General features: G+C 39.0%; 1 protein-coding gene across 2 annotated transcripts in view; it reads right to left on the bottom strand.

The window, feature by feature from the left end:
* The window catches only part of LOC105492696 (enhancer of polycomb homolog 2), a 142,472-nt gene extending 118,646 nt beyond the window's left edge, over positions 1 to 23,826 (bottom strand). Inside the window, exon 1 of one of the 2 annotated variants that reach the window (XM_011759929.3) lies at positions 23,405 to 23,826. In XM_011759929.3, coding sequence (XP_011758231.1) covers positions 23,405 to 23,557 — 153 coding nt within the window. In that variant the 5' untranslated portion in view covers positions 23,558 to 23,826. The remainder of the gene's footprint in view (positions 1 to 23,404) is intronic. The other variant, XM_011759930.3, reaches the window with a different exon arrangement.
* Positions 23,827 to 24,966: the final 1,140 nt, after the last annotated feature.

Here is a 24,966-nt window from a genome sequence, read left to right as displayed (position 1 = left end):
CACAGCACACTGCAGCCTCGATCTCCTGGGCTCAAGTGATTCTCCTGCCTCAGCCTCATGAGTAACTGGGACCACAGGTTTGCACCATCACACCTGGCTAATTTTCAAAATTTCTCTTTTGTAGAGACGGCATCTTGCCAGGTTGCCCAGGCTGGTCTCAAACTCCTGACCTCAAGCAATCCTCCCACCTTGCCCTTTCGAAGTGCTGGGATTACAAGTGTGAACCACCATGCCCAGCCTTTACAAGTAACTTAACCACATCCCAGAACAAAGCTCATGGACACTTATATGAATACAAAAATATCCAGCACCCAACAGTGTAATATTCAATGGAGATTAGAAGAGACTCATTAAAAATATTCAATCCAAAAGGTGGCAGAAAAAGAGGGAGAGGGGAACAAAACCAGAATAAACTACTAGTAAGAGACAGAGTCAAACCTAACCTTATTAAAAATCATATTAAATGTAAATGGTTGAAACACAAGAGATGAAAATCAAGTAACACACTTCTAAATAACCTATGGCTCAAAGAAGTCAAAAGAGAAATAAATTAGAAACTATTTTGAACTAAATGAAAATACAACAGGATGTAATATGCAATAAAGCAGCACACAGGAAAAAAATTTGCAGCACTAAACACCTGTATTAGAACAGAAAAAGGTCTTAACATTTACCCTAAAAAACTGGAAGAACAAAATAAACTCTAAGAAAGAAAGGAAATAAGATCAAAGTAGAAATCAAGAAAATATACAACAGAAAATCAATGGAGAAAGATCAATAAAACCAAAAGCTAATTCTTTAAGAAAATTCATAAAATTGATAAACCTCTAGCCAGATTAGGGGGAAAAAAAAGTGAGAAGACACAAATTACCAATATCACAAACAAGAGGTAATATCTCAACTTCATGACAATACATTCAACAACTAGCTGAAAAGCACAAATTCCTTGAAATGAAACAATCAAAGCTCACTTGGGAAGAAACTGATAGCCTTATACCTATTAAAGAAACCAAACTGTACTTTAAAAGTTCATACAAAGAAAACTCCAGAAACAGACGGCTTCACTGGTGAATTTTTCACCAAACATTTAAGGAGAAAAACAATACCAACTCTACACAATTTTTTCCAAAATACTGAAGAGGAAGGAATACTTCCCAACTCGTTCCACAAAGCCAGTATGACTGATCCCAAAACTAGAAAAAGATACTGGAAGGAAAGAAAACTACAGACAAATGCCTATTTATGAGCTGAAATGCAATCACTCTAAACAAAAATGTGGCAAACAGAATCCAATAATACATTAAAAGGATAATACATGACCAGATGGGGCTTATTCTAGGAAGGCAGGATTGACTTACATTCAAAATAAATGTAACTCGCCATATTAATAAGTTTAAAAAAACAAACAAACAAAAGAAAACTGAAACCAGGCGTGGTGGCTCACACCTTTAATCCCAGCACTTTGGGAGGCCGAGGCAGGTGGATCACGAGGTCAGGAATTCGAGATCAGCCTGGCCAACACAGTGAAACACCGTCTCTACTAAAACTAAAAAAATTAGCCAGGCATGGTGGCGTGTGCCTGTAGTCCCAGCTACTCGGGAGACTTAGGCAGGAGAATCGCTTGAACCCGGGAGGCAGAGGTTGTGGTGAGCTGAGATCATGCCACTGTACTCCAGCCTGGGCAACAGAGCAAGACTCCATCTCAAAAACAACAACAACAAAAAAAAAAAACTGTATGATCATCTCTACAGATACAGAAAAAGCATTTGACAAAAGCCAACATCCATTCCAAAAATTCACAGAAAACCAGAACTACAAGAGAATGTCTTCAATCTGATAAAGGGCATTACAAAAAAAACTACAACTAACATCACATAGAAGTGAAATACTAACTATTTTTCTCAGGATAGCCATTCTCAACAGTTCTATTCAATATTGTACCAGAGTTTCTAGTCAGTGTAATCATCTGACAAAAGAAAGGCAGTGGGGAAGAGTCAAAAAACCAAAGCGAATAAACATCCAGACTGAGACAGGAAGTAGTAACACTGCCTTTATTCACAGACCACATGATCCTCTATGCAGAAAATCTGACGGAATCTCCAAAAAAAACCTACTAGAAAAAGTGAGTTTAGCAATATTGAAGGATACAAAATCAATATACACACAAAAAAACTACTGTAATTCTATATACTAGTTACAAACAACAGGACACTGAAGTGGAAAACAGAATCCAGACAATCTCTGTAAAGATCCCATTTCAATCTCCAGTGGTTTGAAACATAACAGTGTGCTAGTTCCTTTTATTTTGTACTGAAACAACCTGCCACGCATCCAACTTGGGGCTGTCTGATTCAGTTGCTATGAGACCCTGAGGTCTTACAACGATGAAGAGTTTTGATTGGCAGTCTTCATTCATCTATGAAACAGCAAAGACAGGCTTCTCAATTCTATCAACAGAATTTTAATAACGTGGCCCATCCCACTGGTATCTGAAAACACCAGAATTTTCCTTTTCATTAAGCACATATATTTTCAACCATATTAGTCTTCAATTACACATATTATTTCCTTTCTAAGAAGCTGTGACAGATTTAACTTACAACCAATCATGTCTTTCAGTCTTTCATTTACATAGTTGGCACTCCAAGAGAGTTTAGACTTATAAGAGCGCTATCCGGCTCCTACTCAAAAAAGCACAGATAATCAGCATTTTAGAAGGAAACACCTGAGCATGGAAAAAAAAAAAGTCTAACAATGGCTTATTAAAGTTTCATGTGTTTCAGCTTCAGAATCACCTACAGGTCTTGTTTCAACACACTGCTGAGCCAAATCACCAGAATTTCTGATTCAGTAGGCCTGGGATGGAACCAGGCAACTGGCATTTCTAAGTTCCCAGGTGATGTTTGATGACGCTGTGCATTTGGGACTACATTCTGAGAACCACCAGTTTAAGGCAGTGCTACTCAGACTGCAACTCTCCAGAAGTACAAAATTCAGCGTAAGCATTTAGGAGAGTTTAAAGCAATCAGAGTAATTTTATGTGCTGAAACTAACAATTTAAAAATTGTGAACTGTATTTTCTACATCTTTATTTTTTCTGTATTTTTACTGTACCTGACAAAAGTATTGGTATGCAATAAATTAAATGTTTTTTTAAAATTCGTCCTCTGGCCTGGTGCGGTGGCCCATGCCTGTAATCCCAGCACTTTGGGAGGCCAAGGCAGGAGGATAACTTGAATTTGAGTTCAAAACCCACCTGGGCCACACAGCAAGACCCTCGTCTCTACAAAAAAAGTCAAAAAATTAGCCAGGTATGGTGAAGCATGGCTGTAATCCCAGCTACTCAGGAGGCTGAGGCAGGAGGATGGCTTGAGCTCAGGGGAAGAAGCCCGCAGTGAGCCATGATCATGCCATTGCACTCAAGCCTGGGCTGACCCAGAGCAAGACCCTGTTTCAAAAAAATAAAAATAAAAATAACACCATAAAAACTGGTCTTTCACCACAGACAATTTGAAAAACATGGCCTAAAGAACATGCTATCCATCCAATTCACTAATATTCTAAATACTGGCTTGTAGGTAACATTACGTAAGTTTCATTGACTTTGCCTCCCAAAGAAACACATCAGCTTTAGCTAAAAATCAATAAAATAAGCAGTAGCATTATTGATGTTTGTTTTTTCTGTAAAACTATATTTAAAGACATTTATCACCTAAACAGGTAAGTGCCCATTTACTATAAATTCCTTTTAGAATGTAATAACAGGGTAAAGATTTTTTTTCTCCTGAAAAACAGCTGTGTTAAATTTTAAATGAGTAAGAACTGAATCATTCATAGCTGCTCTATCTTAACTGCCTGTGAGGGGTATGAAGAAGAGGTGTGAGTGGAGGGCTTTAACGCACTGAGTAACTGATATCTTAAACCGAAATATAAAAGTGAAAACAATCTTGTGCAGAAAACTGTTATCCTAAACATCATAATTCTAGAATATCTGAATTATAAATCAACTTTTGGAAAACTTAATTATAAGTCGTATAATGCTAACTTGTACCACTCGATAACGCACCAAATGTTTACTCTTTTGTTCCCATATCTAATTGTTGGGTTTTCAAAAACCTTGTTTTCAACCAACAATTTCCTAATGCTAATAAGTAAGACCACGATCTTCAACAACAACTTAGAAAGGTGACACTACCATGAATGTAGCTTAAATACTCACTCGAGAATGGAAATGACAGTAGTAAAAATAATTCAAAACAGTAGGTGAATAAATTACTGGTATTTGACTTTTAAAAACATTAGTTGATGTTCAGTTAATTTACTTATTGACTTACAAAGTCATTTCTAAAATTATTTTGCATTCCTTGAATACTAAGGGTAGACAGAAAACCCATACAGATTATTCCAAGATACCTATATATGAAAATAACCAAGAATTAGATCCGAAGTTGTGAATAAGACAGAATGATTTCACAGGCCTAGAATGGGACCTGAGGTTCAGCATTTTAACAAGCTCTCAGGTAATGCATATCTGCAGACCAAACTCAAGTAGCAAGGTTCTAAACCACATAAATGTCTCAAAGTATCTTTATGGTAGAACCACTCTGGAGAACAGTTTGATCCTTTCTTTTTAAAGTTAAACCTTTTAAATGTAACTACTATACAAAGAAGGCATTTCACCTTCAGGTATTTATTTACCCCAAACAAAGGAAAACAGATCAAAGCCAGACATTACTCTAAAGATAAACAAACTGTGATACAGCCATAAATTGAAATACTATTCAGCAACAAAAAGGACTGAACTACTTATACAAGCTGCAATATGTATTAATCTAAAAAAAAAAAAAATTTATGCTGAGTGAAAGAAGCTAGAGCAAAGAAGAGTATATACTGTGAGTCCATTTATATAAAATTCTAGAAAATGCAAACCACTAATCTACAGTAACAGAAAGCAGATGAGTGTTTGCCTGAAGACCAGGAGGTAGAGGGATTGGGAGATGAGATATGTTGATTATCTTGACTGTGAAAACAGGTGTAACACAAATGTCAACACAACAAATTGCACACTTGAAATGTGTGCAGTCTGTATGTCAATTATACCTCAATAAATGTTTGTGTTTATTTATTTATTTGAGATATTGACTCACTCTGTTGCCCTGGCTGGAGTACAGTGGTGCGATCACAACTCACTACAACCTTGACCTCCCAGGCTCAAGTGATCCTTGCACCTCAGCCTCCCGAGTAGCATACAGCACCATGCCTGGCTAATTTTTGTATTTTTTGTGAAGATAGGGTTTAGCCATGTTGCCCTGGCCGGTCTCAAACTCCTGGACTCAAGCAATCCACCCACCTCGGCCTCCCAAACAGCTGGGATTACAGGTATGAGCCACTGTGCCCAGCCTAAAAAATTATTTTTAACAATATCTTCCAAACACAAAAGTCTGGCTAAGATGTCACTATACATAAAATACTAAGCTCTAATTCTTTGAAAATTCCATGTAATACACAACAGTATGCCTATACTAAGAGTAAGAGCCTCCTCTTTTGGGGAATTGGGTAGTAGATGACTCAGAGTCCTTTAGGATCTTTCTTAGTTCCAAGTAACCACTGAAAACATGTACTATAGAGCAGGGGTCTCCAACTCCTGGACCATGGACCACACAGCAGGAGGTGAGCAGAGGGCAAGCAAGCATTACCCCCTGAACTCCATCTCTTGTCAGATCAGTGGCGGCATTAGATTCTCATAGGAGTATGAACCCTATTGGGAACTGCACATGCAAGGGATCTAGGTTGTGCATTCCTTATGAAAATCTAATGCCTGATGATGTAAGATGAAACAGTTTCATACCAAAACCATCATCTCCCACCCTCATCCATGGAAAAATTATCTTCCACAAAATTGGTCTCTGGTGCCAAAAAGGTTGGGGACTACTGCTATAGAGTGAATAAGAAACCAGTGATGATCCAGGCTTCAGTGGTAAGATAGATTCTTACAAAAAAAAAAAAAAACTTAATCTGTACGGTAAAACTGGAATTTTGCTAGCTACAGCCATAAATTTTGCATTAAATAATAATAATAAAAAACTTGGCCAAGCGTGATGGCTCACGCCTGTAATCCCAGCACTTTGGGAGGCTGAGGCGGGCAGATCACAAGGTCAGGAGATTGAGACCATCCTGGCTAACATGGTGAAACCCCGTCTCTACTAAAAATACAAAAAATTAGCCAGGCGTGGTGGCGGGCACCTGTAGTCCCAGCTACTTGGGAGGCTGAGGCAGGAGAATGGCGTGAACCCAGGAGGTGGAGTTTGCAGTGAGCCGAGATTGCATCACTGCTTTCCAGCCTGGGCGAGAGACTCCGTCTCAATAAATAAATAAATAAATAATAGTAATAATACAAAAGCACAATAGATACACCTTTTGAGTAGTCTGTCCCATGTATCAACTCTCTACCATTCTCTCCCATTCTTTCCCACAAGAGTATGCTGCCATCAGCCAAGCTGGTAAATCATCTCACCCTAATTGCAGCCACAGTTAACTTTACTGAGCTAGATGTTTGACCGGAACTAGGCCAATCATATTCCATCTCCTGGAAATTTAAAAATGAGACTGAATCACTATTCTCAGCCAAAGCTGGCTGCCTAAATTAAAAATAAAATTAGAAGCTTTGAGGTAGCCACGTTTGGCGAAGAATATGTGAAAGTTCTATAAAGTCCTTTTGCAGGAAAGCAAATAATAAAACTAAAGACATTTTTTTAAAGAGTAACACCTCATTACCAAATGGGGTTCATTCTAGGAAAGCTAGTATGGTTCAATATTATAATATTCATCACTAATTATGAATACACCTAAGGGGAAAATCATATGGTAATCTCCACAGATGCCAAAAAAGCATTTGAGAATATTCAACACTCATTTATGATAGATACACTGAAGATTTTTTACATGTTATATACTTTTATGTATTACATACATATGTATTATATGCTATTATAAATATATTGCTTTCTACATCTATAAATCAAAACAAAATTATCTACAACGTATTTAACAAAGAAACACTAGAGACATTCACATTAAGTTCAGAAACAAAACAAAAATGCCCATTATCTCCACTACTATTTAACACAGAATTGGAAGTATTTGCGAACAGAACAGGGAAATGTAATTAGAAGTATACTATTTGGAAAAGCAGAGGTGAACTATCTCTACTAGGGGGTGATATGGTATCTAACTCAATTACATAAGAGAATCAGTTCAAAAACTAGTACAAACAATTTAATAAAGTTGCAGGATATAAAATTAACATATAGAAATCAACAGCTTTAAGAAGTTATAAGTTATAATGAGAGAGAAGATTCCATTTACAATACCAAATAGATGAAATTCCTAGGAATAAGCTCAACAAAAAATGCACAAAACCAACCCTCTAACAGGATACACAGTAGACTTTGACAAATGAAGAGACAAGCCACATTCCAAAACAGGAAGTCAACATCATAAAGATGTCAATTCTCTATAAGCTAATTGATAAAAGTATGGTGAATCCCAGTAAAATTGCCAACATTATTTTTGGGAGTTAGACAAAACAATGATAAAGTTCATATGAAAAAATAAGAAACAACTGCCAGTAAACTCTGAAAAAGCAGAATAATGAGTAAGGGGAAGTGACTAGCTCTACCAGATATAAAAATAAATGATGAAAGATGAGATAACAAACAATTCATAATCTTATCTTTAAAAAGATAAAACAATTATTTAAAGGTTTTTTGCACACGAAAAAATTTTTGAAGGAAAATTTAAACAGAACAAAATTAAAAGTTAAAATATACACCAAATGACCTTAAAAAATTCAAATATGATGAAGGTGGCATCTCATACCAGGGAGAAAATATATTTTTTTTAAATGATGTTTAGACAACTGGATATCCACTTGAACGAATACACTGATCTACAAAGCAGTGTATACTAGAACTACACAAGTTCTATGGAAAAAATGAGGTAATTAACTTGAAGGGGGAAATCTACTTAACTTTAAATCAAAAACCAGAAACATTTTTTATTAAGGACTGAATAAAAAAACTCTTGATATATCAATTTCCCTCAATATGGAACCGAACAGATTACAGTCAACATATACACCAGACCACTAGTTAGTTACAGTAATAAAAAATAAGAATTGATGCTCAGCACACAGGAATTTCTTTAATGACTATATCTATATTTAAAATTCCCTTGTTTTGGAAAACGACTATTTCTTCCTCTCAAGCTCCCTTTAGACCAGTGACCCAATACAAGCTGCCATTCTCTTATACCACCCATGTCTCAGGCTACAGTGAATAAAGCTAATCCAATAATTGATGGGATGGCTCAAAATGAGCTAAAGAAATTCTTTCCCCAAATTTTTCAATCTCAAGTAGATTTTAAAAAACAAACCTCTCTTTCTCTTTTTCTCTCTTACACACATATACCTATTTACATATAAATATATTACATAGATAAAAAATATGGAAGGATGTACATTCACTCAAAGGTCAACCACAGGGATATCTCAAGAGAGGTGGAAGTTTAAGGGATTTGTGTTTTCTTCTTCACACTTTTTCTGCATATTCTGAATTTTTTACAAATGAACATACATGATATTCTAATAACGGAAGAGTATTTCCAAAAACAGAATAATATAATGTGAACAATCTGGGGTTTCATTTTTCTAGTTTACAGGGAAATTAACTACCTCAAGATATGCTCAGGTGGTTGAGTACATTTGCAGCGACCATCTGTACTGTTTTATCACGCTACAGAATCAGCACCTTCCCATGCTGTGTTAATGTCCTAACAGTAAATAAAGGGCAACTTTTATTTACGCCACTGTTTCTAAACACAATTCCACTGCAACACAAGCAAATGGTATCCAGATTTAAAAAAATTTTTTTGTGTGTAGAGATCTGCTATGTTGCCTGTGCTGGTCTCAAACTCCTGGCCTCAAGTGATCTTCCTGTCTCAGCCTACCAAAGGGCTGGGATTAAAAGCATGAGCCAGTGTGCCTAGTCACAATATCTAGATTTACTTTAGTGTTTAAAAGTAATAATATTCTTTATATTCAATATATTTATATTCATCAGTAATATGTTTCCATAAACAACGAAGAATCAATAAGTAAAATTCTGCATCACATCAGTATAAATTCAGTCTAAAACTTTAAAATACCTCCTCAGATTTCTCAGAAAATTTAAACCTTTGTGATTCATATGTAATGAAGATTAACTATTTTTTTTAAAAAAAAAAAGCAATCTGCATTATCACCTAAAATGCGATTCTTAACCTCCTTAATGAGTCATCAGGGTCATTTACTCTAGGTCTGATGATTCTCTGGAAGGGAAGTGGTAAACATCCATATGAAACCGTGGTAACAAAACAAAAACCCAGAAAGTTCACAGACCCCATTAAGTCTATCTAGGTATCAAAGACCTCAGTTAAGAAACCCTGACATAAGATGAAGATTTAAATGAAACTCCTTAATCCTTACAAAGTATCCAAATTGTTTTTATTCCGCCGTAAATTTGCTGAAAATGCAGTCAGAAATCACAGTTCAGTACACTCATAACTAGTTTTGTCTCTAGTCTTCTGCCACCGCCACCACCCATGCACTGCCTCCACAGTCCATCTAATAATGATCTATTACAAATACAAACTTGAGGCTGTACCCTGCAAAACCCAAGTTCCTCATTAAGACTAAACTCTATGTTTACTACACAAAGTAGTATCTTTTATATATTATTAAAAGATATATCTTTTAATAGTAAAACTATAATAATCATACAAAACAAACTATATAACACATATATAGTTTAATATCATTTATCACTTATCATTGCATAAGTAGTAAATAATATATAACCCATGCTGCTGAATTAAGTAAAGCAGCATTTTTCAAACTGTGAGCTGAACCACTAGTGAATCATGAAATCAATCTAGTAGCTCATGACCAAAATTATTTTTAACAAAATAGAACTGAAAAGGGAAAAATGCATATATATATATACACACACACACACACACCCCCCACTAACCTTCATTACTTGCAAATTCCTTATTTGCAAATTCGCCTACTTGCTAAATTTTATTTGTGACACTTTCTCAGTCACTTGCAGACACGTGCAGAACAGTGAAATATTTGCGTTGCCCACCTGACATATATTCCCAGCTGAGGTCAAACAAGGTGACACTCTAACATCTTGTTTCAACTCTCATACTGTAAACAAGCATCCTTTTTATGTTCTACTTAGTGCCATGTTTTTCACATTTTTATGCCTTTCGTGGGTAATTTCACTGTCTAAAGGTGCCCCCAAGTATGGTGCTGAAGTGTAGTCCAGTGTCCCTCAGCACAAGAGGACTGTGATGCGCCTTATGGAGAAAATACACGTGTTAAGCTTCCCTCAGACGTGAGTTACAGTGCTGCTGGCTGTGAGTTCAATGTCAATGAATCAACAATGTATTTTAAATAGATAATTTAAAAACAGAAACATACATAAAACAAAGTTACAAACTGATCAGCAAATGAAACTGTTGTGACCAGGGTCTAGCAAGAACTTAACCATGTTATTTCCCCTAGGAGCAACGGCTTAGGTATTAAATACTTCTGTGCTCATGGCAACATAACAGAACATAACTATCTCGAATAATAAAAATCAATTGTATTAGTATATGTATAATACAGATATGTCTGTCAAAGTGCACTTTATTTCAGTTACACACACACGCGCACGCACACACGCACACACACAATTAGTCATAGTCAAAAAAAATTTGAAAGCCAATGAATTACATCACAAGGAAAGAAACCCTGAAAGGTGTGGTAAAATGGTAAGGCAGAAAGGCATGGATCATGGGCACACACGCCAATCCCTTTTTTCTACCTAGACAAATCAATTCTACTAAATCCAGAATCACGCCTAACTTGTGATTTGGTTGGCAGATCTAGGACAAAGCTTTTAAGTGTACTTTATAAAAGCATCCCAGATATTCTGGTGTGTGGCCAAGATAAGAACCACAATACTACCTCTTAAACTGGTGGTTTTCAAAGTTGGGACAGGCAGCACCAGGATCATCTGGGAACTTCTTAAAAATGCAAATACCCAGGCCCTATTCTAGACTTAATCAGACACTAACGGGAATAAGACCCAGTGATCTGTGTTTTAACAGGCCCTCTAGGTCATTCTGAAGCATGCTAAAGCTCCAGAATCACTGACCTAAATCTTTGGAAATTTTTTGGGGAGGTATTTTGAAAGCCTTGATGAACTCTGCAAGGTGGTTAGGCTATTTCAAATAAACTCCTACTGACCAAGCACCTATAATATATAAACAATCTTCTTCCAAGTACTTGGTTTCACAGAAAGTGACCCAACACTTGAAGCCAAAATTAAGTAAAACCTATGCATTACTTGAAGCAGTACTGTTCCTTTACCATCCTCCGTAACAGTTTCTGTTCTTCCAAACTCGTTCAACAGGCACTGTTCATAATACAATTTTGCCTGACCTAAACGGTGAATCTACACTAGATCCCAAAACTGTCTCAACCCTCTTAATAACTCTACTGGGTGTCACACACTTCCCTCTATGAGTGTAACAATAGGCATCTAAAAAAAAAAAACTCATGGCATTCTGGCATACAGGAATCATTTCAAGACTAATCTGTAAAAATGAATTCAATAGTATATTAAAGTCAATTAGCTATTACATGAATTGATATTTAAACTCGGGCTCAAATCATGTCCCTCATGAAATAAATTTCCACAGTATCATTTTCATTTTCCACATTAACACATTAAAATGTGTTCATCTGTGTAAAACTCTTTTCTCTCCTACTAAGCTATAAGCTGCTTGTGAATGGGTACCACATCTTACTCCTTTCTGTGTCTAAAGCACATAGCAGGTGCTGTACATTCCATCATCAAATATTTAGTGAGCAAATACCAATACGCCATCTATACCAAATGATCGAGTATACAAAGGTAACAAAGACAAGGTCCCTTTGCTTATGGGGCTAAGTTACTGAATGAATAAACATCACAAACAACTACAGTGAAAGTATGAGACAGTGCAGTCCATATGAAATATCAGGCTTGCCAACATGATACCTGAATAGGATGGCTTTCTTCAAAAGGGTATCTTATTGTTGCTCTTCTGACTCAAGTTACTACTTGAGGCCATAAATAAATATTACAGTAAAAACACTGACAAGTCACTTAATAATTAATCTAACTTCATTTTTTTTTTTGTATAAAAATAGGAATACAAGCAAAAGTCCTATGCACAATGCAAGGCTTTGCTGACAACCAAACAACCACTTAGGAATGACGAGTTAAGGTTTGCTATCCAAACTACAATGAACAGAAAGCTACATTCTGCTAATTCTCAATTCCTCAGAGATGTTAAAGGGAAGGAATTTAAAATCAAAATTGCCTGACCTTGTAACTGTAGATTAAAAAGCTAACTTTAAGATCACATATTACTCACTTACAAAATGAGTACGAGAGAATTACTTGGTTACTTTACCAAGTAAAAAGTCTTTGTCTAGAAATTTTCTAGAATGCGCGCGCGCGCGCGCGCGCACACGCACACACACACACACACACACACACACACACACACAGCTAAGAGCAGCTGCCTCTGTAGCGTATCTGTAAACCTGAGGAAGGAAAGACACTTACTTTTTATGTATATGCTTTTGTGCTGTTAAATTTTTATATTTAAATCATGTGGATCTATTATTTCTCAATTTTAAAAAGCTAGTAGTAAATGTGTTAAATGTGAAAATAAGACAATACTGTCTACAGTACCATCTCCTGTATAGTAATGGGAATAAAATCTGCAGCCTGTATGCTTTTGAGACGACACAGGAATGAGATTGCGATTTGGGCCATGCAAATTCTCCTGAAGATTTCTGAATCTCAGGTCATAGGTTCCCAAAACATCCATAGAAAGAACTAAGGGGTCCATGAACTTGGATGAGAAAACACAAACTTCTAACAAATTTAACATTTCCTTCAATTCCTAATGTAGACAACAGACCACAGTAGTACTAGCAATACCAACAGAAATTCTAGATCTTTTCAAGTCAAGTTATGTCAAAATACTGTTTATATTTATCACTATTTTGAATTTACAATAACTAGATACACTGTAGATTCTGTACTTAATGTGTTAATAAAGCACATATATTAAAAATTGTTTACTTTGGTAACTATATTTCAATATAATTGATTTATCTGATTTTATTTTATGCATTTATGGCATCATTCTAAGGAGTTTCACCAGACTGCCAAAAGAGTCTATGTCACCAAAAAAAGGTTAAGAAGCCCTGGATCATAATTCTCAAATCAGATGCCAATACTCTTCACTTGGAAAGGAGGAAGCACTTTGGGGTTATTCCAACTAGAATGTTTCAGAAATTAGTAATAAACTTCTTGTTTTGCCTTGACCATCCCATACAACCAACTACAAATCGAATGCCAATAATGCCCCAGTTGAGAAACATCTCAAGAATCAAATAAATGGCATGGCTACCCTCATCAATACCATACTTTTGAAAGTTTCCAAACAAAAGTGTTCATCCAAGAATTCAATGATATACTGGAATGTCACTCTTCATTCACTTCTCTAGTGTACAACACCCACTGCATAGATTTTCATCACTAAAACTTATCTTCCCCATAACTATCTACCCAAAACAAAAAATCATTCTGAAGAACAAAAACAAAATTTATTAATTATTCAGGGCCCAATTATTACTCTATAGATTAACTGAAGAGTTAGATCTCTTAGCAAAAAATTTTCAAGGTCTTTAGTTTTTAAAATCAATTTGGTTGTTAACTGCTGTGCCAGAAAACAGAGAAAGAAGGAGGAAAACACACATATTAACTTGTAATGTTTGAAAGCGTTCTCTTTTGTTTGCTTGTTTTTAAGAGACAGGGTCTCAATCTCACTCTGTCATCCAGGCTGGAGTGCAGTGGCACTATCACAGTTCACTCAGCCTTGAATTCCTGGGCTCAAGGAATCCTCCAGTTTCAGCCTCCTAAGTAGCTGAGACTACAGGTACATGCCACTCCACCCAGCTAATTTTTTTATTTTTTGTAGACATGGAGTCATACTACGTTGCCCAAGCTAGTCTCAAACTCCTGGCCTCAAGCTGTAAAAATGTTTAATTGGCATCAGAAAAAAATGTGAAACTCTATCACAGAATAATGTATGGGAATACTCTACATTCTACTCTTCCATCAACTTTCACATTTGTTATCCTGTGTAAGTGAAAAATTGTTACCAAAAAAATGGGTGTTGCCTATAAGACACAGACTTAAGTTTTCATAAAAAAATGTAATCTTGGCCGGGCATGGTAGCTCACACCTGTAATCCCAGCACTTTGGGAGGCTGAGGCGGGCAGATGACGAGGTCAAGAGATCGAGACCTTTCTGGCCAACATGGTGAAACCCCATCTCTACTAAAAATATGAAGATCAGCTGGGCCTGGCAGTGCACGCCTATAGTCCCAGCTACTCGGGAGGCTAAGTCAGGAGAATCACTTGAACCAGAGAGGCAGAGGTTGCAGTGAGCCAAGACCGCGCCACTGCACTCCAGCCTGGGCGACAGAGCGAGACTCGTCTCAAAAAAAAAAAAAAAAGTAACCTTTAAAACTAACTTTTCAGATACTTATTAAACAGATGAGGAAATGAGACTAAATGAGGTTAAGTAATTTACCTCACCGATAAGGAAAGTGGCAGAGGCCAGAATTGGAACCTAAATCACAATTTCAAAGTTCCAACAACTGCACCGAATTAGCAGCAAAACTGAATGCTGCTTGTTGACTCCCCAACCAAGAGTCCTTTGTCCTTAGCCCATTTAAAAAAAAAAAAAAAAAAAAAAAAAGCAAGCAATCAGGGAAGCAAAGATAGGAGTTAGAGAGGTAGCAGATAGGGCTGACTCTCCACTCTGCATTACTCTGACTTTATAGCAACAGCAGCTGACAGTAAAACCAAAAACCTAAAAGCAGACAGATACAATGAAACAGTGCTGAGGAGAAACTGGAAGTGACTGGCATCTTCCTCCACAGTGTTAACCCTGTAAGAAGCAGTTCTGCATGATAGAATATGTAAATTTAAAGTTCTATCCTATTTAAATAGTATAGACAAGGCAAGTAATCGACGATTCACTTTAAGTTAAAATCAAATAATCATGCTGGATCTTCTGCCATCTACACTGGTCTCCTTCATGGCTTATTCCTATCAGCCTCTCCTCCTCATGCTGTCTCTATGCACCCATTACTGTTTTTCTACGTCAACTCTACCTAAAACTAAATGAAGATGCAGAGCTGCATTGTTTACCAATACAACCAAACTCAATCCAAGTGACCGGCATCATGCTAAGTGCCTGTATTACAAACTTTTTATCACTTAAGATAGAAAGTGACAGAAGTGCCTGAATTGCTCTCCTGCCTGTCTTAGGTACTGAATAAAACAGACATGATACCTTCCTCAAGACATTTAGTCTTGTTGGGGAAATAAGTGTCTACTCTCTCTCGTGCACACGCTCTTTCTCATACATATATAAAATTCACACACACACCCTTACACACACACACTCAAGTGAGAAAAATGATACTAGAAAATTAAAATAAACTCAAGTGGTAAGGACTAAAAGTACTACTGAACTTCAGAATACTTACAGCAATAAGTAAGCCTAGTAAAGATGGTGAAGAAAATTTCATGAAAGCAAGGAAATCATAACCAAAACTTACACACAGAATGGACTGCTCTACTGAGCTCTAGGAAAAATTAATAGTATATAGCAAATGAATGTAATTGATCCTCATAAAAGAACAAGCCAAACTGACAGCATCTCAGCAGTAGAGTTAAACCTTAAGCATTAATTTCTTCCCAATATTTAATGTCACATTTGTTAGTTCTTTTCATCTAATTATAATCCTGGACAATATGCCAGTAGATAGACATGTGGTTTCAGAGGTTCAAGTAACTTTTAGAGTCAAAGGTACTTTAAAGGTCACTCAGTCCAATTCTATTTCACAAATGAGAAAACTAAGGGCCAGGAAGGTTAAATAATTTCTACGAGGTCACACAAAACTCATCCCTTACGACTTTGAAAAGTATTAAGTGTGAAGAGTTTGCTTTCTTTAAAAGGACACCGGAGACTTCTTTTACAGTCTTTGATTCAAATTTCATTTAAAACATAATACATACAAATTATTCTAAGCTCATTAAAATATCTTACAAATTTAGGGTTTGCAAAAACACACTAAGTATGCAAACTCACCTTGGGACAAACCATGGATTAAAATAATTTAACACTTTAACTTCCTAACTTTTGATCATGCCATATTACCATCAGTAGCAGATCTCTCAGGGCAGCTCCCCGGTTGGGAGGGTAATGCTTCTCAACACAGGTATCCTAACTTCCCCTGCTCTTTGAATGGCAGATTCAGAGGTAGATACCTGATGCAAGCCAGACCAATAATGCTCTCTATCTCAAGAATCTGGAATTTTGAACTTTTAATGGGATAATAAATGATAGAACAGTAAAGCTATAATGGACCTTAGATATTTTCTAGTTCTCAACCCATTTTACAGATGAAGCAGTACAATGGTAAAGCAAGAGCCCCAGAGTCAATCAGCCTGAGCTCAAATTCTGTCTCTAGCATGTTCTTTTTTAGATGGATGATATTAAGTGAGTTACTTAATTTCTAAAGTTTCAGTTTCTTCCCCTGAAAAAGAAGTAGTAACACCTATATGTCCTACTGTTATAATCAGCTCTAAACCATCTACTGAGTTTAACGAAGTGCCTGGCACATGCTCAACACACTCAAAAACACACACTCAAATGTTAGCTGTGATGAACAACCTGAGGCTCAGAAAAGCTAAGCAACTTCCCAAATTACATGGCCATTTAACCCATTTAGGCATAAATGGGTTAACCCATGACAACCAGAACTAGAAACAAAAACTCCAGAACCACACTTCAGTGGTCTTTCATCTATACCACCCTAGAAACTTCTAGGCCTAACATTCAAAACTATCTATAATTTAGTATAATTCTACCTTTTTTCCAACCTAATCTCCACCCCTATTTTTACTCCTTCATTCACCAAATATTTACTGAGTGCTTCCATGTTTTAAACAGTTTCTAGTGCTGAAGATATAACAGGGATAAAAGGAATGGGAAGACAGAAGTAAAAGATGTCTGCATGTCCAAACAAAAACAGGAGAATGATACGGTCAGCAACATCAGAGTGCTATCCTCCTGAAGTTTCTAAACAGGAAGAAGAATAGGCAATGATTGACAGAAAACAGCTACCATGGAAGAACCTTCCTTTGGTCTACTCAGCATCCTCAGAACTTGCTTTAGATATTCCTATGCTCAAATATTTGCTTCAACATACACCATACAACCAAACCTGAAAGCCCAAATTGTTACGACTCTCTCCAAGAAGCCTTCCCTATAACACGCAATGAATCACCTCATGCCTCTCAACTACACTAACATTTAACTTTCTCTAATGCTCTTCTGATGTCTGTCAGGTTGTCTTAACCCTGTAGTTTTTGCTAACTTTCCAGATACATGTTTTTGGACTTAATGGTTCATTTAAGTTCCATGAAATCAAAGTCTGCATCTTCTTTTATTCCTAACAACATTTCAGTAAACAGCCTTACACATACTTTTGCTATACAGAACACTTTAGTTTCCCAATATCTTATTTAGATAACAACTGGCATTTAGATAATAACTGGCATGTCATTTGCTTTTGTTAAAAGAAGAAATGCTTCATGTTTTTACAGTATCAATTTACAAAACTGCATTTTATACCCTCTCCATTATGAAACCTGAAATATATTACTGCCAATAGTAATTCTGAAAAGGTATCAAAACTGATAATATTCCTACCCTACGAATTCAAAATATCACTTAAAATATGAACATAATGGCAAAAATTAGACAACATATGAGAGGAGATATGGCAATTCAAATTAGTCATGGATCTTCTTTAAAAATAAGGTGAACCACATGATTCATGTAGACTGGTACATTCTGGTATGAAAAAGTATCTCACACAAATCTACACACACCTATAAGAGTTACTTAAAACAAGATAAAGATTTATACTGCAACCATATCTGCGTGTGAAAAGATTCTATATTTAAAGAGGCCTCTGACTCAAGAGGAAACAAGGATATAATATTTAGGTACACATAGTACCAAAGTAAGCAACCAAAAAGAATTCCTGAAGGAAGAATTTATCAAATTCTGCTAATAAATTTTATATATAGATAGATATTGGGGAAGGGGGAGGAAAGACACAAATATAGCTCTTTGAACAAAAAAAAGAAATAGAAGCCCATTCAACACTCAACAAACATTTTTCAAGCATGCATTATGTGCCAGGCACAGTTCCAGGCACTTGGAATATATTAATGAACAAAATAAGCAAAGATCTTTGCCCTTAGAGACATTATATTCTAGCAGGAAAAAAATCTAAACAATAAAATGGGACCGTTTCCCACAAATTTCTTATATGCTTAAGAAAACATAAACACGGGAATAAATATAATGGTGCCAATACAGGGGAAAGCAAAGTTAACAAACTGCTAAGAAAAAAAGAAAGAAAATCTGAAAAGCCAAGAGCAAAAGTCAGACCAAATTAAGTAATGAAAAAACTACATTTCCTAATAATTTAACAGTCTAACCAAATTGGCCACTTTTAAGCCTTCCGAAATTATAAAAAGTAAAATATTATTTACAAAAACTATAATAAACTTAATCACAGTTCAGATGGTAACTCTGGGTTCTGTAAGAACCCTGAATATGCAAGCATGGTGACTATGAGTATATGCTTTTGTGACACCAATATCAAGGGTCTGAATTTCAGCCCTACACTAGCAGCAAGATCTTTCAGTTTTTCCTCTATAAAACAGAAACAGTAATAACTCATAGGGCTGTTACCAGAATTAAATGATAATCAAAAACTGGAAACAACTCAAAAATCAGAGAAATGCATAAAGATAGCATATCAAATTCACTGGACTACTACTCAGCAATATAAAGGAACAGACTCATACAACAAGGATGAATCTTAAATGTATCATGCTGAACAAAGTAAGCTAGACACAAAAAAATGTATGATTCCATTTATATGAAATTCTAGAAAAGGCAAACTAATCTACAGCAAAAGAAAACAAATAAACAGTTGCTTGGAACTATGAGTGGAGAGAGACTAGTTGCAAAGGAGCACAAGGGAACTTTTCCAATGTTGGAAATGTTCTATATCTTGTTTTCGTGCATGTATGCATTTGTCAAAATTCATCAAACTCCACAATGTAAACAGGTACGTTTTTTGTACGTAAATTATACCTCAAAGAAAGTTTATTTTAAAAAAGGATTAAATGAAACAATATATGTAAAGCCCTTAACACAGTATCTGGAATATACGAAGTATTCAGTAAATGGCAGGTATTAGTAAAAACATCAACTACCACTATACAACACTCATAGGGAGGTGGCAGAACCGCTGGCTGCCTGATTTTTCTGGTCTAAATTCTAAGTAAACCTAAGTGTACAGTACTTGACCTAGACCAAGTGTCGTGAGGAGAACTACAAAGACCAAGTTTAAGGAGGATGCCAACTGGCAGCTCTCAGCAGAGGACAATGATAATAAGGACAGGGAAGAAAATAAGTAAAAGATGTTTCCGTGTCCAAAAGAAGAGGCTACACAGGATGACATGATTATCAACGATACAATGTTACCAATGCCCAAGAACACCTAATCACCTCATCCAAGCATTGTTAGAATGTAATCAGTCAGAATGTAACTCAAAATCTAGTCAATGACTTTGTTTATATAAACGAAGTCTAATGATAGTCCAATAGCTACACAGACGAGACAGGCCTTAATTTTAAGGGTGGGTGGGGATAGCGAGGGAATGGGAAAAAGCCATCCACGAAGGATTCAAAAGATTTTGCCAACCAAGCAGGACAGCACAGTTCAGAGACACCCGGCAACAACTGTGAATCCGTAAGCCAAAGTTGGTTTGTTGGTTACAAGCCTACTGATTCAAAAGAATTCAAACTCCTATATAAAAATAAGGAGTTAAGGACATCCAGACATTGAAAGTTACTTAAAATACAATTCAAGCGAAACACAAAACATTTGTGAAACGTATGACATTTTACTGTTGCTTAGAAATATTTATCAAGGCAGAACCATTTTTATAAATACATAATTCTCCTTAATAACAGAAGTCCTGTAAATAAGACCAGAGAAATGAATTTGCTGTCACTCATGAAAACACAAGTCTTCTGACATACATATTTAAAAAAGAAAGAAAAAGAAAAACTGATACCCCAATTGGGACACTCTGGGAAGCAAAAGACTTCAGACTATAAATCTTAACTGTTAAGGTTTGCTTAATTGATTTTAAGAACCTCCACTTTTAGCATTTATTAAAGGGGCAGAAAGGACAGGACAAAGTTAATCAGAGGTTCTGGGTTTCAACTCTCGTTTTATCAGAATTTGGATTTCTTCTTCCTTAAAATTGGGCAACTGAAGTAGGCTACTGAAAAGTATCCAGGTTTAGCACTCATGCTCTACTTTGAAAATAATTTTTTCTAAAAGAGTTAATAAAAAATTGCAAGGTGCGGCAGGGCACGGTGGCTCACACCTGTAATTCCAGCCCTTTGGGAGGCCGAGGCAGGTGGATCACGAGGTCAAGAGATCGAGATCATTCTGGTCAACATGATGAAACCCCGTCTCTACTAAAAATACAAAAATTAGCTGAGGGTGGTGGCGCGTGCCTGTAGTCCGAACCACTTGAGAGGCTGAGGCAGGAGAATCGTTTGAACCCGGGAGGTGAAGGCTGCAGTGAGTCAAGATCGCATCACTGCACTCCAGTTTGGCGACAGAGCTAGATTCAATATCAAAAATATATATATGCAAGGCGCCGCCAGGCGCGGTGGCTCACACCTATAATCCCAGAACTTTGGGAGGCCAAGGCGGGTGATCACCTGAGGTCAAGAGTTTGAGACCAGCCTGGCCAATATGGTGAAACCCCAACTCTACTAAAAATACAAAAATTAGCTGGGCGAGGCAGTGGGCTCCTATAATCTCAGCTACTCAGCGGGGCTGAGGCAGGAAAGTCGCTTGAACCCAGTAGGCAGAGGTTGCAGTGAGCCGAGATCACGCCAATCCAGCCTCGGCGACAACAGGGAAATTCCATCTCAAAAAACAAACAAACAAAAAAATTGCAACACGAGTTAAGCACTTTTATATTTTTAATGAAGCATGAAAAAGTTACTCTGTAAGTAATCTTACTAAATTAAGATAAAATACCAAAACATATGCGGCATACTAAGGACCATATATGTTGGTGATTGCAAAAAGTAATATATCTTCCAGGAGTTAACTGTTCACTCTAGAACAGATTTCCTTATTTTTGAGATGGAGTCTCGCTCTGTCGCCCAGGCCTGAAGTGCAGTGGCATGATCTCTGCTCACTGCAACTTCTGCCTCCCGAGTTCAGAAAATTCTTCTGCCTCAGCCTCCCGAGTAGCTGGAACAACAGGCGCGCACCACCGCGCCCGACTAATTTTTAGTAGAGACGGAGTTTCACCATACTGGCCAGGCTCGTCTCGAACTCCTGACCTCATGATCCGCCGGCCTCGGGCTCCCGAAGTGCTGGGATTACAGGCGTGAGCCACCGCGCCTGGCCTAGAATAGATTTCTTGACTCAAGTTCTAAAATAATAGGATCCAAGTAATTACACACAATACTGGTACTTTTAAGACCATCTTTCTTTTGGATCAAGACCCACAAAATAGCAAAAATATCCAAAGTTGTGCTTATTAGGGTTCAATGCAATTAACTATTGTACATAACATAATTTTATCTTAATTTTCCTTCCCATGGAAAACTGAGTCAAGTTTGAAACAAATAAAAGAGTTCTCACATACAAAAAAAAGTTCTCACAGCTCTAAACCTTAGAGATAAATGCTGTTTTGATGATATATATTTATATCTATGCACACACATATGTATGTATATGTGCATGTATATATATGTATTACATATACGTTTGTATACACACACAGTTAAGTTCATCCTGATACTACGGCCATATTCATTTTCTACTGAAAATATAAGACTTTCAAGTAATCAAAGAGAAATGTGATTAAATCAGAGCAAAGTAGTAATAACAGGGTAACACAGTGAGGTCAGAACTCGACCAGCCAATCAAAGGCATAAAAGCATTTCCTGCAATATTAATAGTCAAAAGAGAAAACCAATCACGGAAACCTCGAGCTTCCTTTTGACAGCCACAGAAGCAAGAGAACCAATCCACACACACCCGAGGTTGACAATAAGGCGGGACTGCAGGTTCATTGAAGAAATTCTTGAGGGTGCAGTTACTATGAACTTCGCAAGCAAGTAACACCACTCGAGTCATAAACACTCTCTGTTAAGCCAGATATTCAACCGTCTGCAAAATTTAACCCATCGGAGAAAAAGCAGCAGTTTTCCCAAAAGGTGCTGTATTATCAAAATTACAACTGCCAATTTAGATGCACTAGGTCCTCAACTTCTAAGGATCACCTCGCAATGACAATTCTCGAGGACAACGCTACGCCGGCAGCTCGCTCCGGGGCATCCCCGGCTCCTCTCTAACACTGCGCACGGAGCACGGCCGTCTCGGCGAAGCTGTCAGAGCCCGTCCACCCCGCGCCCGGCTCGGGTCGGGTCGGCTGAACTGGCCGGCGGGCGGCTCTCGGACGCTACTACCCGGTCGGTAGTCGTGGTCCCCGCCCTCCCCCGCCGCAGTGCTGTACCGCCTCATCCCGCTGCACCGTCGCGGGCGGGGAAGCCAGGATGATTACACTGCTGGGAGGAAGATGTTTGTTTTGAAAGCGCCCTTCTACAGTCATTTCAAAGAGAACCCAATACAAAATTTAAAAGTGGAAAAAATAATCATCTTGCCTAGCCAAATAATACCCCGCCATTAATTAGCCCCGCGCCTGGGGGAGGGAGGTGGGAAGGTAAACAGAGACCGTACGCCAAGTGCGGCCAGCGCATCTCCTGCGCCATTCCCGGCCGCCGCTTACGGCAAGGCCCCCTTACGGCAGCGTAAGCAGCGCTGCGAGCTAATCACAACACTGGGACGCAACAACATGGCGGCCGCGGGCGGGCGCTACGCCAGCCGAGAGGGTTTACGCTACTCCGCCGGCGTAGAGTCCCGTGCGTTAGAGCAGCAGCGGCGCCCTCCAGCGAGCGTAAAGCGCTCTGTGAATGGCGAGGCCCGACTGACAAAGGGGAGGGGGGAGGAGGGAAGGGGGGGTAATAAACACTCGAGTCCCTACCGATTCCTCCTCCTTCTCCATCCCGGTGGGCATCTGGGGCACGGCCCGGTTGATGGAGACGCAGTCGTTGAGATCAGGCATGTCCTTGCCGCGGTAGATAGGCAGCGGCTTGGCGGCGTCCAGCGCCCGCGCTCGGAAGGAGAGTTTACTCATTGTCTCCCCGCCTTACAGGAACAGCCCGGGCGGCGGCGGCGGGGCGGGCGGGGAGGGGGGGAGGACTCCCGCCGCCTCCTCCACCTCCTTCCTCAGTGCAGCGCGGCCGGCCCGCTCCTCCTCCTCCTCACTGCCCCCGGCCACAGCATGGGCGCCCACCCCGCCCGAAAACAGCCCCCCGCCGCCCGCGGCCGCTTCCACACACTAGATCCGCCGCTCGCCCGCCCGATCCGCTCCCTGCGCCATGGCCAACATGGCGGACATTACCACAGCGGCGGCGAGCGATCCCGGCAGCCCGCGCGAGAGCGCGCCCCCGCCGCGGGAACGCGCCTCGCCCTCTCCCTCCCTCCCTCCTTCCTCTCCCTTCCCCTCCCTTGCCTGCCCACCCACTCTCTACGCGGCGCTGCCGGCCCGCGGGAGCGTGCTGGTCTCGGTCCGCTCCAGGGAGAGGGGGCGGCTGCAGCGCCCCTCCGCTCGCCGGCCGGTGCTTTCGCTGTGTGGCAGGTGCCAGGTGCGCAAGTTCGCCCGCGCCCGGGAGCGTGCGCCTCTGCCTCCGCCGCCCGGTCATCCCTCTCGCTGGGTGTCCCGCAGGAAGGCGCCGGGCAAAGACTGCTGCGCCGAGCAGCGCGTGTGTGCAGAAGTCCGGGAGCGGGAAGGGAAGATGTCGACCCGGACCCCACTAGCCATCACCCAAGCCTGTACTCGGACAGCGCTTATCCCCCAAGGCGCCCTGAGCGCAGGCTAATTCGCATCCTCCGAGGCACTCATCCCGGAGAGGTGCGACAGGTCTCTCCCATCACTCTGCTCCGAGGGGCGCCGCGCTGCTGGTGCCAGCCCTCTCCGCCGCCCTCCCCTTCGTACCTGTCCGAAAGAGCTCTCCGAGGTGCAGCAGCGCGCTAGTCCTCGGCTTCGCGAGGAGGACGCTCAGGGCAGCAGTAAGGGTTCATGGTTTGAGGCTGCCAGATGCAACAAGTGAACTTAGGTTCCCTGTCACCGAAACTTCGGTACAGCTGTTTAGTGGATGGTAGGTATTTCTCTGAGTTCAAAAATAGTAGCTTTACTAAAAGTTCAGCTTCTAAAAATTTAACCAAGGCAGCACACATTTGCGAAGTAGCAGATGTGTGTCAAATGTGGGGTGCTGTGGAAGACTCGAAGAAGTCTGAGAAAAGGTTCCTGCCTCAGAGAGCTTTCACCGTAATGGAATGCCAGGACTGCTGGAAAGATGAGTAACAGTAAGAGATGTAAATAGTTAAAGAAAATGACAGCTGGAAAGATAAATGACAACCGAAAAAAAAGTGTAAATATTTTAAGAAAACAATACAAGAGATGACACAGGCAGTAAGTAGGACATGATTAATTACCAAACGAGATCTAGGCAATAATTGTGAGAGTTCAGAGAAAGGAGGCAT

This window comes from Macaca nemestrina, chromosome 11 (assembly GCF_043159975.1).
Source record: "Macaca nemestrina isolate mMacNem1 chromosome 11, mMacNem.hap1, whole genome shotgun sequence".
Taxonomy (NCBI): Eukaryota; Metazoa; Chordata; class Mammalia; order Primates; family Cercopithecidae; genus Macaca; species Macaca nemestrina.
This window is presented reverse-complemented; position numbering and strand designations above follow the sequence as displayed.